The sequence below is a fragment of the Rhipicephalus sanguineus genome, chromosome 3, assembly GCF_013339695.2.
Source record: "Rhipicephalus sanguineus isolate Rsan-2018 chromosome 3, BIME_Rsan_1.4, whole genome shotgun sequence".
Lineage (NCBI taxonomy): Eukaryota > Metazoa > Arthropoda > Arachnida > Ixodida > Ixodidae > Rhipicephalus > Rhipicephalus sanguineus.
The window spans coordinates 143,630,837-143,645,943 of record NC_051178.1 but is presented as its reverse complement, the minus strand read 5'-3'; the positions used below and the strand labels follow the sequence as shown (position 1 = coordinate 143,645,943).

At 43.1% G+C, this 15,107-nt stretch overlaps 1 protein-coding gene across 1 annotated transcript; it reads left to right on the top strand.

Annotated features, from left to right (window-relative positions):
* Positions 1-5: 5 nt before the first annotated feature.
* On the top strand, positions 6-7,659 carry LOC119387341 (insulin-induced gene 1 protein). The gene is made up of 5 exons (XM_037654696.2): positions 6-659; positions 1,076-1,197; positions 2,098-2,264; positions 3,727-3,826; positions 5,244-7,659. The coding sequence occupies exons 1-5, from the start codon at positions 476-478 to the stop codon at positions 5,289-5,291; spliced, it is 621 nt and encodes a 206-aa protein (XP_037510624.1). The 5' UTR covers positions 6-475; the 3' UTR covers positions 5,292-7,659.
* Positions 7,660-15,107: the final 7,448 nt, after the last annotated feature.

Sequence of the window (15,107 nt, the reverse complement as noted above, 5' to 3'; positions counted from 1 at the left end):
TGTGTTTTTGCGTTCCCTTCGTCACCAGAGGGTAAAAGTGAAACATAAACAATGATACGAGCTGAGAAACGTGCTCGCCAAGGCGTCGCCTGCGCGATAAAGACTACGTAGAGTTGCACCCGACATCGCGCGTGCGGAGTTCCCCGGCCAAAGGTAACTGATACACTACGGACCCGCGACCGACGGCGAAGGGGCATCATCCGCGCGGCCGCTGAACGCTCTCAGTGCATCTCGCGCCTCGGGGACGACTTCGCGGCGACGCGTCGTCCTGCTGACCCATTGTCAAAGCGTGTGACTTGTCAATCGCGCCACTCGACAGAGGTGAACGCTCAGATCCATTACGTCACCGAGATCCGGCTCCGAAGGACTTGTCTCGCGCAGCACTGGGATGCCACAGATCGTTGGAAGCGAGCAGGAGCGTCTCTCTCTCGGTGGTGTGTGATCGGCGGCAGCGAGCATTCTTCCAGCAACAAACATGACGGCTACGAGAAGTCTTCTGTGGAGGGTTTCGTTTCTCTTCTGTGTCGGGGTTTTCTTCAGCTTAATGCTGGACTTCTTTCAAGTACAGTACCGCCTATCGGCGTTCGAGCGCAATCTCATCGGATCTATCTTCATGTCTTCGCCCTGGTGGGTCCCCGCCATATGTGGCACAGCTGCCGGTGAGCCCTTTTCCTTTTTTTAGTTTTTTTAACTCGAAAGTCCCGTGTCGTCTAACTAAGCTGCTTATCACGTCAACGTAGTATGGTGTCCACTGTTTTGGGCCGATTGCTGTTTGGATCACGTAGCTCAGACCGCGAGTAAATTGTGGCATAGATAGCTTTTTTTTTCTATTTTCGGCGCGCAGGTGACCCAGTGATTACGCATTCTGAGAACAAGCTTCTACACCAATTTTGATCGAAATTGTCATTCTGTATAGCTCGGATTATGTGATTGCACTTTTCACCGCGGTTTCTAGCCGTTTGGCGCCTTCACGTACTACAGCCCCTAGCTGTCTTTTACATTTCTAGCTGTTGCGTAAACCCAGAAACGTTGCATTGTTTAGTAGACCTTGACTTATTGTGAACGTTACTTCTAGTATCCGTGGGCCTGCTGTATCCATGCCTGGACCACAAGCTTGGCGAGGAGACTATTCCCCGCCACTGGTCTGACGTCATGAAATGCATCGCGCTCTTCGTAGGGATCAATCAAGCCAGCGCTGTATCCTTAAAGGACGTTCGTGCATGTATTTGTTCACGACATATTTGACAGAAATATATGGCTAGCTTGGGAATGTTCAGCATTGCAACATGTGCTCTTTACCAATATACATCTTAACAAGCCTTAGCCAATGGTTTAATATAACTGCCCAACTTCTAGATTTATTAGTGCATCATTGCCAGCAATTAGAGCAGGGCGTATGCAATACCTAGGCGCACTGTAAATCGTATATGCATAATTTGGCGGGCGGTGTCACCACAGGAGAAAATCTATTTTTGTTAAGCCAAAGTTATGGTATGCTTTACTTGACGCAGTTTACCATACAGGACCAGTTTTATATGCCAGTTGGCACAGTCATTCTGCTGCTTTACAACAGCCTTTATTTAATGTGAGCCAACAGTGACCTTATTCTATAAAACCCATTTTTGGGTGCATCATTTTAGTCATGCCTGAAAAGGCAGTGGGCATGATGAAAGATTTATGGACTGATACACGTTCCACTGATATTCCCGCACAAATGAGTGCCTTGTGATAGTGATCAACAAAAATGTAACGTCAATGCCTCTTGCTGCTCTGCTTTGATCAGGCATTAATGCTGATGTGATAAAGAAGATTCTGCTCCCAGAGCATACAAGCATGATAGACTGGCAGACCAGCTGCATCAATAAGGTTGTCTACCGTAAATATCATTGCGGCAACGCAAACTCGTTTGAAAGAACACATTTCTGGGCTGGTTGGTTTATATGTAGGGAAGCTACACTGTGTGTGCTAATGCCGAAATAAAATGTAAAGACTAGTGAAATGTGGTGGCTGAAAACAATTAACAACTTAGCGAAGCAGTATCATTGCTGAACCAAGCCTCGAGCTTCTGTTCTTCATCCTTGACTGAGCTACCTACAGAAAATTGAGCTGCAGAGTGACTGGCAACCCGCACTGTCTCTAGTGCTCCTGTCGGTGAGCCTGTGGTGGCTGTGCGACCGCACACAAGGCGGCTTTGGCCTCAGCATCCTCACGGCACTTGTAGCCACCTTGGTGGCCCACTTTCTTGTCTACTACAGGATTGGAAGGTAGGCATTCTCTCCCTCTATGGGGCTGGTAGGTGTGGTTTAATGTGCTACAAAGTGGGTGTAGGCACACAAAGAGAAAGAGCATTTGCACCTGCCAGTCTGCAGAAAATTAAACACGTTTGGTTGGTTGCTTGTTCGGAGGCTGTTGGTGCATAGGCCACTGCATACAATCAGAGTCGGTGACATAAATAATCATAATCGAGGAAGAAAGTGCTGACAACATCGCGCTCTCCTTGGGCATTGAAGACTTTCAAGCGTCCGGTGGCTGGCTTCATCGGTTAAGGCGCGACACAAATTGTTATACAAAACAGTGTCCAGCGAAGCGAGAAGTTACTCCTAGATGTTGAGAACAAAAAATTGCAGCGCAATTTGGCCAGCTACTTCAGTGTTGCTCAATAAAAGGAGTTGCTGAAGGAGTATGAATATTTTCCTCCTTTCTATAACCTCTTTAGTTCATGCGATTTTTGCAAAATATGTTTTATTTTCCGGTTCCCGTGAAAAAAACCTATCGACGAGATTACACTGTACACTGTAAATTATGCCACACAGGCAATATCTTGAATAGATGGGAGCATACTTGTATTACTAGCCATTTGGTGGTGTACGGGGGGGGGGGGGGACTTCTGGCACTGTGGCTGCAAGATTTCTATGCGCTGGTTTGCCATCTCGCACCAACGTACTGCAATGCAATAATTGTAATATTTTTCTTTCTGAGATTTCATGAAGGAGAGCACCTTGATTGACTGTTTGATGCATGTTTAGCGTAGCCAATTAGAATGTAATTATTCACCAATATTTTTTATGAGTTATTAGTATTTCAAGACTAATTTCACCCTTCTGGAAGTGCCAGCATATGAAAGCACTGTGCAACTAACACAGCATTTCATGTCGGCTTGCACGGTAAAGCTATTGGTGCTTACTTGGGAAAGCTATTATTGCACCTTAAAATGTCCCATTCATCCATTCATTCATCAAGTGTGCTATATCCTGGATAGTTATATTTCAACGCTTCACTCTCAGCATTCAAAAAACAAAAGAGCCACATCATTGTGCATTTGTTCTCTGTGATACTAACAGCCCTGAAAGTTAATTGAAGTAACCAGTTTTGCTAATTTCATGGCTCTTCAACTGCCTGCAAGTGTCAAGCTGTCGACGTTGGCACCTGCTGATCGTGAGCTGCATGTTCCATGTGACTTTCAAAGCCTATGTAATTGACCAGGCCGTTGCTTTGTACGACAGTGATCTGAGTTAGTTGCTTCAAATCGTTTTTGGCACATATGTTGTCATGACATGCGGGCATGTAAGCATAATTTGTGCAAGACGTGATGTAGTGAAAATGGCTGAATCAAACCTTGGCTGGTGTTAGCAGTGCTCTTGGTTAGATGTGAGCTCTTGGTTGCAGGTTTCAGTTTGCTTAAAGTGAACGTGGAAAGACTGCCTCAAGATCTATTTTGCCCTTTAGGTGTTCCGAGAAGGACCTGGCCTTTGTAAGATCCTGGCTTCCTTGTGTGTTCTTCTCCGGAGGCATCACAGTTGGAAACATTGGCCGGCTGCTTGCACTAGTAAGGACATTGGACTTGCTCTCAATATCACGACATGCGCTGCCGCTGCCCTGGCATTTTGCTACCAGCATGGCAGGAGACTTAAGATATGTGGCGAAGGCCTAGCAAAGAATTGAAATGCACCCTACAAAAAAATACAATTTCTCTTGCATTATATTAAATTGGCCTTCCACACTAATGTGGGTGCTGCTGTTGCTGCAAAAAAGGCTCGTAGCAAGCCAGAAAATGCGTGCAATGAATAGACAGATGACGTATGGCGAGTTAGTGTGGAAGCTTCCTAGATGCCATTGTCAAAGATTTTGATGGCTGCTGCTTGAGTGATGTACTGCTCTGTCAGTAATTGATTATAATAATAATAACTGATTATAAATACCTTGGTGTTCATTTTTCATAGAATCTTACTTGGACTAAACACGTTGAGTATGTTACAGCGAAATCCTGTAGAATGTTAAATTTTGTTAAACGAAACTTCCGCTGAGCTCCTCCCAAAATCAGAGAATTACTTTATTTTTCGAACGTCAGACCTATATTAGAGTATGCCTGTGTGGCTTGGGACCCGCAGAGTAAAACCCTATCTAATATGCTCGAGCTGGTACAGAACCGTGCAGCCCGTTTTATCAGTTCGAACTATGACTTCACGTTTAGCGTCAATGCAATAAAGGATAGGTTGGGGTGGGAATTACTAAGTACACGTAGAAAAAACATTAGATTAGAAATGCTTTTCAAAATCTTTCGCGGCTTGGTTAAAATAGATAAAGAATCTTACATTTTACCTCCCCATTTCTTGTTTCACAGAAGTGACCACCCTCTAAAAATAAGAGAAAGTTTTTGCAGAACAAACGTATACTTATACTCGTTTTTTCCACACACAATCTCCCAATGGAATCAGCTTCCACAGGAGATTGTTGACTGTCGCACTGAAACCTCGTTCAGAGACATACTGTTACGCTCATAGTTTCTTGTTACTTGTACTTGTTACTTGTTACTTATTTTACTTAGTTGTTTTCATAGTTATCCATTCATGTAAGCATATGTTACCCTGTGTATTCCCCCCTACAATAATGCCTTCGGGTGCTGCAGGTACTTTAAATAAATAAATAAATAAATAAATAAACATGAGTTACATTGCCATGGCAAGTTTCAGCAACTTTTACCGATCCAGCGTGGTCATTAAGACTTTGCAATTCGTGACGTCACACTGGCGTTCAGGTGCTGGAGTTTTGGGAGGAAATAAAACAAAAGAAACTTTCGCAATCATTTCCTCTTATAACTGTGAGCCTATGATCAAAACATAAACGTCTATAGAGTTAACTTTAGTCTAAACTGATTTAGGGTTTCGATTTAGTGTCTCTTGACTTGAAAGTCATCCACACTGCACTCTTGGCTGTTCTCTGAGTGGGGCACTTTGTTTCTGCAGGGAGAGTCATCTGATGAACTTCTCACATCCAAGAAACACCAAGAATGAAGCGCACTGAGTTATTTCTCGGGACAGCTTTATTTTTTCCGTACTTTGCCAAGGGTCTACAGTGAAGCACGTGGCACCAACTTGGTGTGCTGATTGAGAAGTGTGCGAAACCTAGCACTAAGCGAGCAGCTAGCACTGCGCAAGTACTTCTACAAGCAGCACAACTTCCAAGCTCTGTGTCTGTAGGCTCGGTGGAAAAAGAAAAAGCGTGTATCTGTGATGCTGACTTTTTACAGACTGTGCGGGGTCGTCGTCGTTCAGAGACTTCTTTCACATTACCCAACCTGTGTGCGCAAACTGAGTTGCGTTAAGCTGCGCTGTGTGTCGTGTTTCTCCTGGAACTGTGTTGTTTTGTTTTCATAGGTCTTTTTTTTTGTGCTGCTGCCTATTTTCATGTTTATGCGTGTGCAGTGACCAAAGGGATTGTCGGGGCAATGTCCTTGCACCTGTACTTATTTTTGTTTTGCTTTGCTATTTTGCACAGTGTGTGCCTAAGACAAGGCGTCGACTGTACTAAGTTTTGCATACAAAAGGCCTGTACTGTTTAAATGTCCTGCAGGCTTGTGGGAGATGATCTGAAATGATGTAGACACCTCTAAAGATCAATTTTTCCTGGCTACAGATTAGCCTGGCTAGTGGCCGACACTTGTGTGCTGGAGACCAGAAACCTAGCATTTAAAAAACTTTTTTGTTGTTCTCTAGATAAGCAAGCCTTTCTATTTTCTTTACTATAATGGCATTTGGGTGCTACATTTTCTTGTGTGGCCTACATTTTCATGCGTGTTAGTGTATGTTTACTGCCTTTCATTAAACATTGTCGCTTGTGTTGTTCACTTCGACAAAAATTGCTCTGGTATGTTACAAAGAACTCGCAGTTTTACTTCACTGCTTCTTGTCACCGAAAGCTGACAGCTCTGCTCGGTGAAGTAGACAAATCCAAGGTGCTTGCCTGCAGTACTATGTCCAGTGAGCCAGAAGCGAAGAAGGAACAAGTGCATTATAGCACTGTACGACTATGGAGTTTGGCAACAAATTGAGCTTGTTGGTTGTTTCTAGCACTTATTGTTACCCTTGGACCTTCTACAGAATGAGGTTATGATCTATGGGTTGCAGAATTGCAAAGTAAATTTCTGTTCAGGGTTCGTGATGATCCAACTTCCATTTTCAATGCCTCGAGCACTCCAAAACTTTGTGAAGTGCTTAATAACCCTTGTATTCGGTTTTTAGCTAAGTTATACTGTATTTTCTGTGTTTGTATGTGTAACACGTTAAGTCAAAGTTTATCTAATCTGGTAATCAGCATTGTTTCTTGGCTCACTACACTTTCTATTTCCCCTCTCCTATACTTGTATTTAATGGAAAGAGTTTGTCTGTTTTCAAGTCCCTAAATGTGGGAGCATGCTTGTGTAAGTTGACTTTGTGGGCCCACAGGATCTGCTTTAAGCCCCGTCTTTCATATTTGTGGAGTTTATTTCTACATTCTTGCTGAATTTGATACTGTAGATGTGACGGCCTCTCAATGACTGGAAGCCATAATTAGTAGTAGTATAGCAATATGTATGGCCAGGCATGTATATAAGTGCAATAATGGGCACTGTTTAGTCGCTTTAAGCATGCACAGTACCTTCTCTCTCATGACCTTTGCACAGAATAAGGAAGCAATACTTTTACTTATATATACTGAAGTCATAGGTGGGAACATTGTACAGCCTTTTCCTGCCTCTGTGTAGTACTATTTATCAAATCTGCATCATAGCAGCCTGTTCGTTTTTTTTTTCCTAGTGTTTCTCTCATTTCAAAGCAGCCCTGTATATAAACGATTGAATATACACATACAGCCCTGCATCCTGTCCTGGACCTGTGACAGTTGTCTAGAACACAGCGTACAACTTTAAATTCCACCACTTAGGGTGTAAAGCTCTATGATCTGTGAATTAGTACTAGTGTCCTGAAACTGATATCCTATTAGATACGAGTGAGCAATTGACACTGAAGTGTTGTGCTGTAGTAAATATGACACTCTCTCGTGTTTCAATTTGAATTGTGAAATTTGAGTTTCTCACTGTTTGCTCATTTCTTTGTGGCTTGTGGCACCTTAATGCCGGCCAACTCCATTAAACTCATTGAATTATTTATGTGTTCCCCATATGTACAGTCGTGTTTCACGACATTGCCCAAATGTCAGTGTGACAAGAACAGCTGTAATATATGACAAATTTCGTCGGCGGCAGTAGAGTGACATGTTTCTCCATCTTGTGCCATATATTGAACACATCTTAGTGCTGCTTTTTTTTCTGTACAAATATCAACTACAGTGAATGCAATATGTGCAGGCCTGCAATGGTCTAATAAAGTTTGTGTGCCTGTTTCCTGGTGATTGGTCATTTCTGCAGGTGCATATGCAAAAAAAAAAAAAGGCCATATGTGGCCTCTGGCCATTGCTTTTCTGTCGTACTCATTTCATGCCCGACAACTTAATTGGAGAGTACAATGCAGACGTACCCTGAGAGATGCAGAACTAGCCACTACTCGCTGATGAAGCTTGTAGACCTTTTTTAATGAGAGCTTTGTTCGTGCTGCCTTAATGCCCACAGGATTTTAGTGAGCCCGTTTTGTGAAAAGCACTAGGGACACTGGCAGTACGTAAACTCCTTGCATATCCACATCCAGAGAGAAGTACTCGCATACCTGGATGAAAGGCCTTACGGAGACTGGATAATATGATGCACATCTCTCCTTGAAAGACATTTGGCATAATAAGGCACAAATAAACATGAGATACAAGATGGGATAACGATTATCCCACGTATATGTGTGGTGGTAATTCGGCTCGTGATAAACTTGAGTTCTTGAATGACACTTCTACAAATTATTTGCTCAACGTGTCATATGCCCAAGCCATTAACAGTAGCACTTGTTTTATAATGTTCCTGAGCAAACAATGTGCATCAATTCCCAAGTTTAGTACACTTAATGGCACAAAAGGCCATCCATGGTCTTAATCTCGCTGAAATTTGCAGCATACCATGATTAAACTGTCACAAATACTTGTTTCCTGGTAGCTACTAGAATAATGTGTTGGTAACATAGACTATTTGTGCTCAAATATAATAAGCTTTATACTACCACATTTGCAGTTTTTGGTAATGCAGCAACATACTCTGAGAAATGCATGAGCCCAATTATTGTCGACAATAGGAGATCTGCAAACATTTTATCCTTGTCAGAGTTTGCAGCTTTTGTTGGTCAGTACGCGTGCCTCGTAATCATATGGTGGTTTTGGGACGTAAAATTCCAAAAATTATTATTATTTATTGGTCAGTACATATTTCAGAGGAGCGTACCGTAGGGGTTCTACTACAAGTTCATTAATATAGAAAAAAAATTAGGTCACTTGGTTTCAGGTATAAGCCGCAAATTGAGGCTGATGCTATTTTGGTGGCAGCAGTACTTTTTCTCACTGATGTTGCACATGTTGCATAGCGCGCGCTCAGTCGGGCTGCAGTTCCGTTGGTTGCTTCCAGTTGGCGCCACTTGACAATAAACGCGGCTCAATGGCTTCAAGAGTGCGTACGTGCAAGCTTATTTTTTATTCATATTCTATTTTGCATGCTAGCTGGTGGCAAAAAGCGAGGCGGCATTTCGAACACAATGTGGAGAACGCATGACGAACGATGAATCTAAGCGAGTGTGTTCGCTGTTCTTTTATTTTTGCTTCCCCCCCCCCCTCCCTCCGCACGTCCCAGCCATATGTCAATCCACCAGCGATAGCGCGCGGAATCGTGCGTTTTGAAAACATTTTTTATGTGCCCAATGCTAAAACAGACTCTTTAGCAGGGAAGTATGAGCTCATAGTTATGGTTAGGCAACGCTAGACAACTAATGCGCAAGGAACGAGAAGACATGCGCTGTACTCCCAAGTGAAGTTTCTTGCGTGCTTGATACAATACAATCTGCGTACAAAGAACGTTTTAAATTATCAAAGTGCCGCACATTCTATACTTTGCCTTCCCTTGTTCCTCCCTGGTGAATACACCTGTGTAAACGGCGCAAGCTCAAGTCGCCGTTACCTCGCATAGACGAGATCTGCTCAGTGGTATGGCCTCCTCCGCAATGCATGCGCGCAATGCGCGAAAGCGTAGCGCGGGCGGCTCGCACCGCAGATAATCCCCCGCGCGTCGTGGTGGTTTCTCTGTGGTGGGTTCACTGCAGAAGCAGTGGATACGCGATAAAAATCAATTAACTGCGTCACTGACGTGCTGACACTGTTTGATTTGCGAGTGCGGTGCTGCTGACAGTGGCGGCTTCAGAAAGCACTGTTGACACTGAGAAAGCAAGCCCCCCCGCCATCTTCTCATAGGCTATTTGCGAAACAAGAGATACCGCGAGCTGTTTTGCGTGTTCGCCGCAGCTTGATTTGCGAGTGCGCTGCTGCTGACAGTGACGGCCTCAGAAAGCAAGACCCCCGCCATCTCCGCATTACACGTCTATGCTATTTTCGAAACAAGAGATACCGCGAATTTTGTGACACAAAACATAAATATGCCGAACAATGTCAGAATCTAGAGAATGATTCTACGGGCGCGCCCGTTCATCCTCCACCCTTTCCACGGTGGACACGATTAGGATCGTTGTTAATTAGATTACACATACAACTAAAAGTCCTGGGAGTCTAAGCAAACTTTTCCATCGCGTGCGTACAAATGTCGAGGGCCCTCGTAGAGGAGTGGCTATAAATAAATTCCAGTTAGGATCTAGAAGGTTCTCTTTCGTAAGACAACATTGCCAACAAGAAAATAGAAAGACGAAAAAAAAAAGAAAACAGTTGTACTCACCGTCTTTATCGCAGGCGGCAGGAACGCACTACTGCACTCGACACCGCCGTAACAACGTATACCTGCGCGGCAGTCGTAAACAAGCAACGAGGTGAAGCAAGTTGCCACTGACACTGGGAATGTAGCTGGGCATGCGTGCATTTTATTGCTCAGGCTTCCGTGTTTTATTTTGTTGTTGTTGTTGTTGTTGTTGTGTTTTGTTTTGCTTGCTCGGTGTCATGTTTTGATTTTCACAGCAAGGGTCCGAGGCGCGCATCATGACCGGCTTGACCTTCCTCTGCTGACAAACAACTCTCGCTGAACATTGAATAGGAAAATCTGTGCGACAGACATTCACAGGGGCACTAAGGACAAGTACTATCTATACGCGCAGATAACGCGATGTCGCAGGTTTGATTCCGGCCGCGACTGTCCCATTTCAATGTGTAGGAAATGCAAAAAATTAACGCGCTTTTACGCTAGATTTAGGTGCGCATAGAAGAACCACAGGTGGTCTAAATGAATCCGATATGTTTCCCCATTTATAGAGGGTCTGATATTCATACTGTAGTTTTGACACGTAGGGCAGCAGAATTTAGTTTAATCTTTTCATACTCTAGATAAGATCATCCTTTCACAGCATCACATGCGTCCACTTATTCGAGTAATCACGAAAGCGAATATTCCAAATTGCTTTCGAAAATGACCGCAGTAAAACCACCCATGCCTCGCGTAAGAGTGTTCAAGCCTACTATATGTTCTACGAGAAAGCTAGGTATTTGTTCCTTATTAAAACGTCAGTTTCGAACTCATATCCAGAATAACCGCTCCTGAAAGGACGAGTTCGGTGTTTCCTCTTATATTGTCCGTGACTGTACTTCTTTGCTAAGCAAATAAAAAAGAAGCTTGATTATTTGCTGGCAAATAAAAATGATTTGCGAAATTTCCTTCTTCAATTCAGGCGTGTAAATAAGTTACATATGCACTCTTTTGCCAGCACCGCTCCGGACCATTGCGGCGAACGTTCAACGTCAGAACAGAAAACTTTTTTTCTTCGTTCGTAACAACGTTATACAGAAGAAAAAAAAATGCAGGATAGTGAAAGGATTCGAGATGCCTGACAGGACTTACCCTCGAGGTAACGGACAACGTCGTTTGTACAGCATTGCTATTGTCGCACTTGACATCAAGAGAGCATAATACGGAGCGGGTTCTATAAATAAGGTCGAAAAACAGAGCCGTCCAGACGGTTACCGCAACTAGTATTAACGCATCAAGGCAAATCGCCTGCAATATTCCGAATCTATACTGTCACAAGACGTTTTGCGATGCTTCGAAGATAATGTTCTGTCTGTGCGCAGCCTCCTAAATAATTTCGTCAAAGGAATCTTCTCCGCATTGAGAGGCTTCGCGCGGAGAAGCACCGTGCCCGGAAAGTTTGAGCACGCCCCTTTCGCCATCTGTCAAATTTCACCGCACTACACCATCGTAAATTAATGAAAAACGTTTTCGAAAATTGCATTGAAAAAAGATCAGCTCATTTGCAGCAAGTTTGAGCTGGCAAAACGCCGAGAGCGTACTTCCTTCTAGCAGCATATGCATTTACGGCACATAGCCGTAACTTTCCTGCTGCATTAACGCAGTGTATTGGTCAGGACCGAAACAATGCTTTCTTGTTTACCTACCTCTTTCCACTGAAATTCGGTTGATTTTTCGATGTCAAGCGCCTCCATCGTACGCGTGGAAATTTCATAATCCGATGAGTCCATTTAATCTTCAGCGCTTACTAACTACGTTTCTGTCCCCCTGGCAACCATCGCTACGCAGGTGTGATGACAACCTGTTATCTAGTCTACAAATTAGTTATATGGCCAGCCAATTATCATTCCTTCCTGTTAACCTCAAATAAATAGATATCTAATATGGCTGTGAAAGCAATAGCTTATACGTCTTTGACAACTTACAGCGCTAATTAGACGAGGACGAAGGAAAGAAGATCACGACACAGAATCCTGTGTCGTGATCTTCTGTTTTCTAGTACTTCTTACGAAGTCCCGCGTGCGAGGAAGCGCGTTGACACGCTCGGTGTGTTTTCCGTAACGCCGGTTGTTAAACTGAACAGCGGACGTCTTTTCTATACATTCTACGTGTGTGTCCGTAAACAAAAAAAAGGGGGGGGGGTAGAGCACTGACTGCTCTATTATTCTGATGTGCGCCTTTTAGAAAAAAAGTGTGAGACGACTTAGGGTAAGATGTTGTCGATAGTGAAAGAGGCTACAAAACGACACGAACTTCTCATACGCAATTCTGGATGTGACGGCGAGTGTGTTTTGAAAACAATTCTGGAGGCAAACCTAATCTTTGACTCGGGTGTCTGGTAGTGGCGCTCGCGCATCGGTGTTCGTGTGCACTGGTGTATCCCTTGGGTTAATTTTGTGTTTCGCGCGTTGCCGAAGCGGTTCTCAGAGGCCACGGAGAAGGAAGCGCGTGGTTGAGATATGCCCCGCGAGGTGCCGCAACGGTCTCAGTTGCTCACAATCTTTCAATGAACTCAATTAAATTTCATTAATTATAATGACACTTAGGCCTAATAGGCGCTTAAGTAGAGGTATGAGATCAGATATCACATGTATCCAATATAACCTTTAACCTGAACCAGAGTTATTGATTTCTATTTTTAGAAGAATCCACAATGCAAATGGTGCCAGGCAGTGGCAACACAGTGACGTTCCGTGCGGGGAATTTTCCCTTTTTCAGGGAATTCGCACGTGGTCGCTTCGGGTTTCATATGCAGGCTCGCGTTGCTATGAACTATGCAATCAGCTTTCATCGCAGCAGCCGTACAAACTCCAAGCTGACCTGGATTGCGAAGCCGGCAAAATATGACTTGTGGGAAACAAAAATTACGGATAATTACGAATCATTGCGTCTAAAATACCAATGTGTTACGTAAGCAAGAAAACTGTCCAAGAGAGAGAAAGAGAGAATTTATTAGAAGACCTGAGTCAGTATACGCTCTCCATGGCCTGCTACTCTGCATAGGGGAAAAAGGAAAGGGGGAAAGAGCGATAGAGGACGTTGGTGGGGACAACCTTGAAGGAAACAATTTGTTGGTTATTCGATGAAAGTATACGTAAAGTGATTTTTATTTTATAATCATACATAATTATATCTTAAGGAGACAATTTTTAATCCCGACGTAGCATTTAAGGTTACTGCAGTAGCCTTAATTGCTACGTCGGGAAGAATAGCTATGGCTATTTTTCGATTGACATTTGACAGTGAACACTCGACGAGGCACCGTCGCCGCTCGAAAACGGTTTCACCGTAAAACATAGAAAAAAAAAGGGAGGAAAGAAAAATGAAGCGAGAAGGGAACCATCACTTCACACTGCAATTAAGTGCGCCGGACGCCGGGTTTTCAAAGCTATCGGCGTCAAACGTGAAAGGCGTCCGTGGTTAAAAAAAAATGGAAAAACGCATCGTCATTATACTCGACGACAGCTCGAGAGAGAGCGCCAGCGCATTCGCGATAATGCGACGGCAGTTATATATAATTGGTCGAATGTCGAGGTGCAACGTCCTTTACACAATGAGTCACGGGAAACGTTAATGATGGTTCCTGATCAGAGGCAATTGATTCAGTTGACTAAACATAACCAGCTACGCTTATCATGCGCTCAATTCTCGGAAAACGAGTGTGGCTTAGCATTTTATTGCTCCCTTAGGAACGTGACAGCTGCAGTTGGGAATCGAACGCGTAACCTTGTGCTCGGTTGGAGGCACGTTTCATGCGATGTTCATAGGGGCACGTATAGCAGGCGTTCCTGCGAAACCTTGAAGTAATATTTAAAGATACGGTTTCCCACGGAAAAAGAAATAAAGTTGTGAAAAAGTAAACTAACAGGTGAGAAGGACGTTCACACTATTAAATTACTGCTAATTGATAGATTGGGGGACACGGGTCTGAATACATTAATTGCGAATGTGCGCGATAATACACATGGGAATCCTGGTCAGCCTTCAATGTACGAAACGGAGGTTTATTTTAAGCAATGAAACCAGAGCAACTGTATGTCTGTGTTATATATTTTCCCCATATCCTTGAGAAGTGCGATGAAACGGGAGAGAGGAAAGACCTCTTATGTTAACATGTTTGTTGTTGCATAGTTGCTTTGAAGCGTATAGTGTATTACTGCAGTCTGCATAAGATTGCGTCTAGCGTTTGTGTAAGTTATACTGACGCAATTTATAAGTACTTAGTTTATAAGCGTCTCTAGCGCTTGCGTGTACCGGTTCAATAAACTTTCCTTTGTGGCACATACCTTAACTCCGCGCCAAGGCTTCATTGCCAATGAGTATACCTTGCAAGCTCACCGATTCGTCAAATGTAATATGCAGCATAAAGTGTATAAATTATTGAATAATTGTCGAATTTTAGTTAATTATTTACTACTTTTTTTTTCCCTGCAAGTAATATCTGCTGCTTGGAGTAATAGAGTTCAGGGACCGCAATAGAGCTGGCTGTCCCCTTTGAATATTGCAAATTCTGAAGTGTGCTGAAAACAAAATGGGTAATAATAATAATAATAATAATAATAATAATAAGAAGAAGAAGAAGAAGAAGAAGAAGAAGTAGAAGAAGAAGAAGGAGGAGGAGGAGGAGGAGGAGGAGTAAAACGCCCTTTATTTAATATTACTATTATTTATTTATTTATTTATTTATTCTTTTTTATTGGCATCCACATTCAATACTCAGAATACTTAAAAAATTTTTTCATAGATGAATTCTTGTCCAATCCCCCAGAGTGGGTATGAGCCATGCAGTAGAGGATACTTTAAAACGCCACTGAACGTTATCATTACTAAAGGGCGCATTCGTTTAATCGTACTGTCTCATTTATGTTTCCGTGCGACCCCTTGTTTACACTAATCATGCAATTTGTTTTCAATGATTTTTTTTTCAATAGAATGAAACAGGTTGTGTTAAACGGGCAGCGAC

What these genes read in the sequence shown, in the direction of transcription:
- LOC119387341 (XM_037654696.2), top strand. Translation starts at nt 476, where the DNA reads ATGACGGCTACGAGAAGTCTTCTGTGGAGGGTTTCGTTTCTCTTCTGT. An exon ending in GGATCAATCAAGCCAGCGCT is followed by an intron (nt 1,198 to 2,097) that starts GTATCCTTAAAG and finishes AGCTACCTACAG; the next exon opens with AAAATTGAGCTGCAGAGTGA. An exon ending in GTCTACTACAGGATTGGAAG is followed by an intron (nt 2,265 to 3,726) that starts GTAGGCATTCTC and finishes TTTGCCCTTTAG; the next exon opens with GTGTTCCGAGAAGGACCTGG.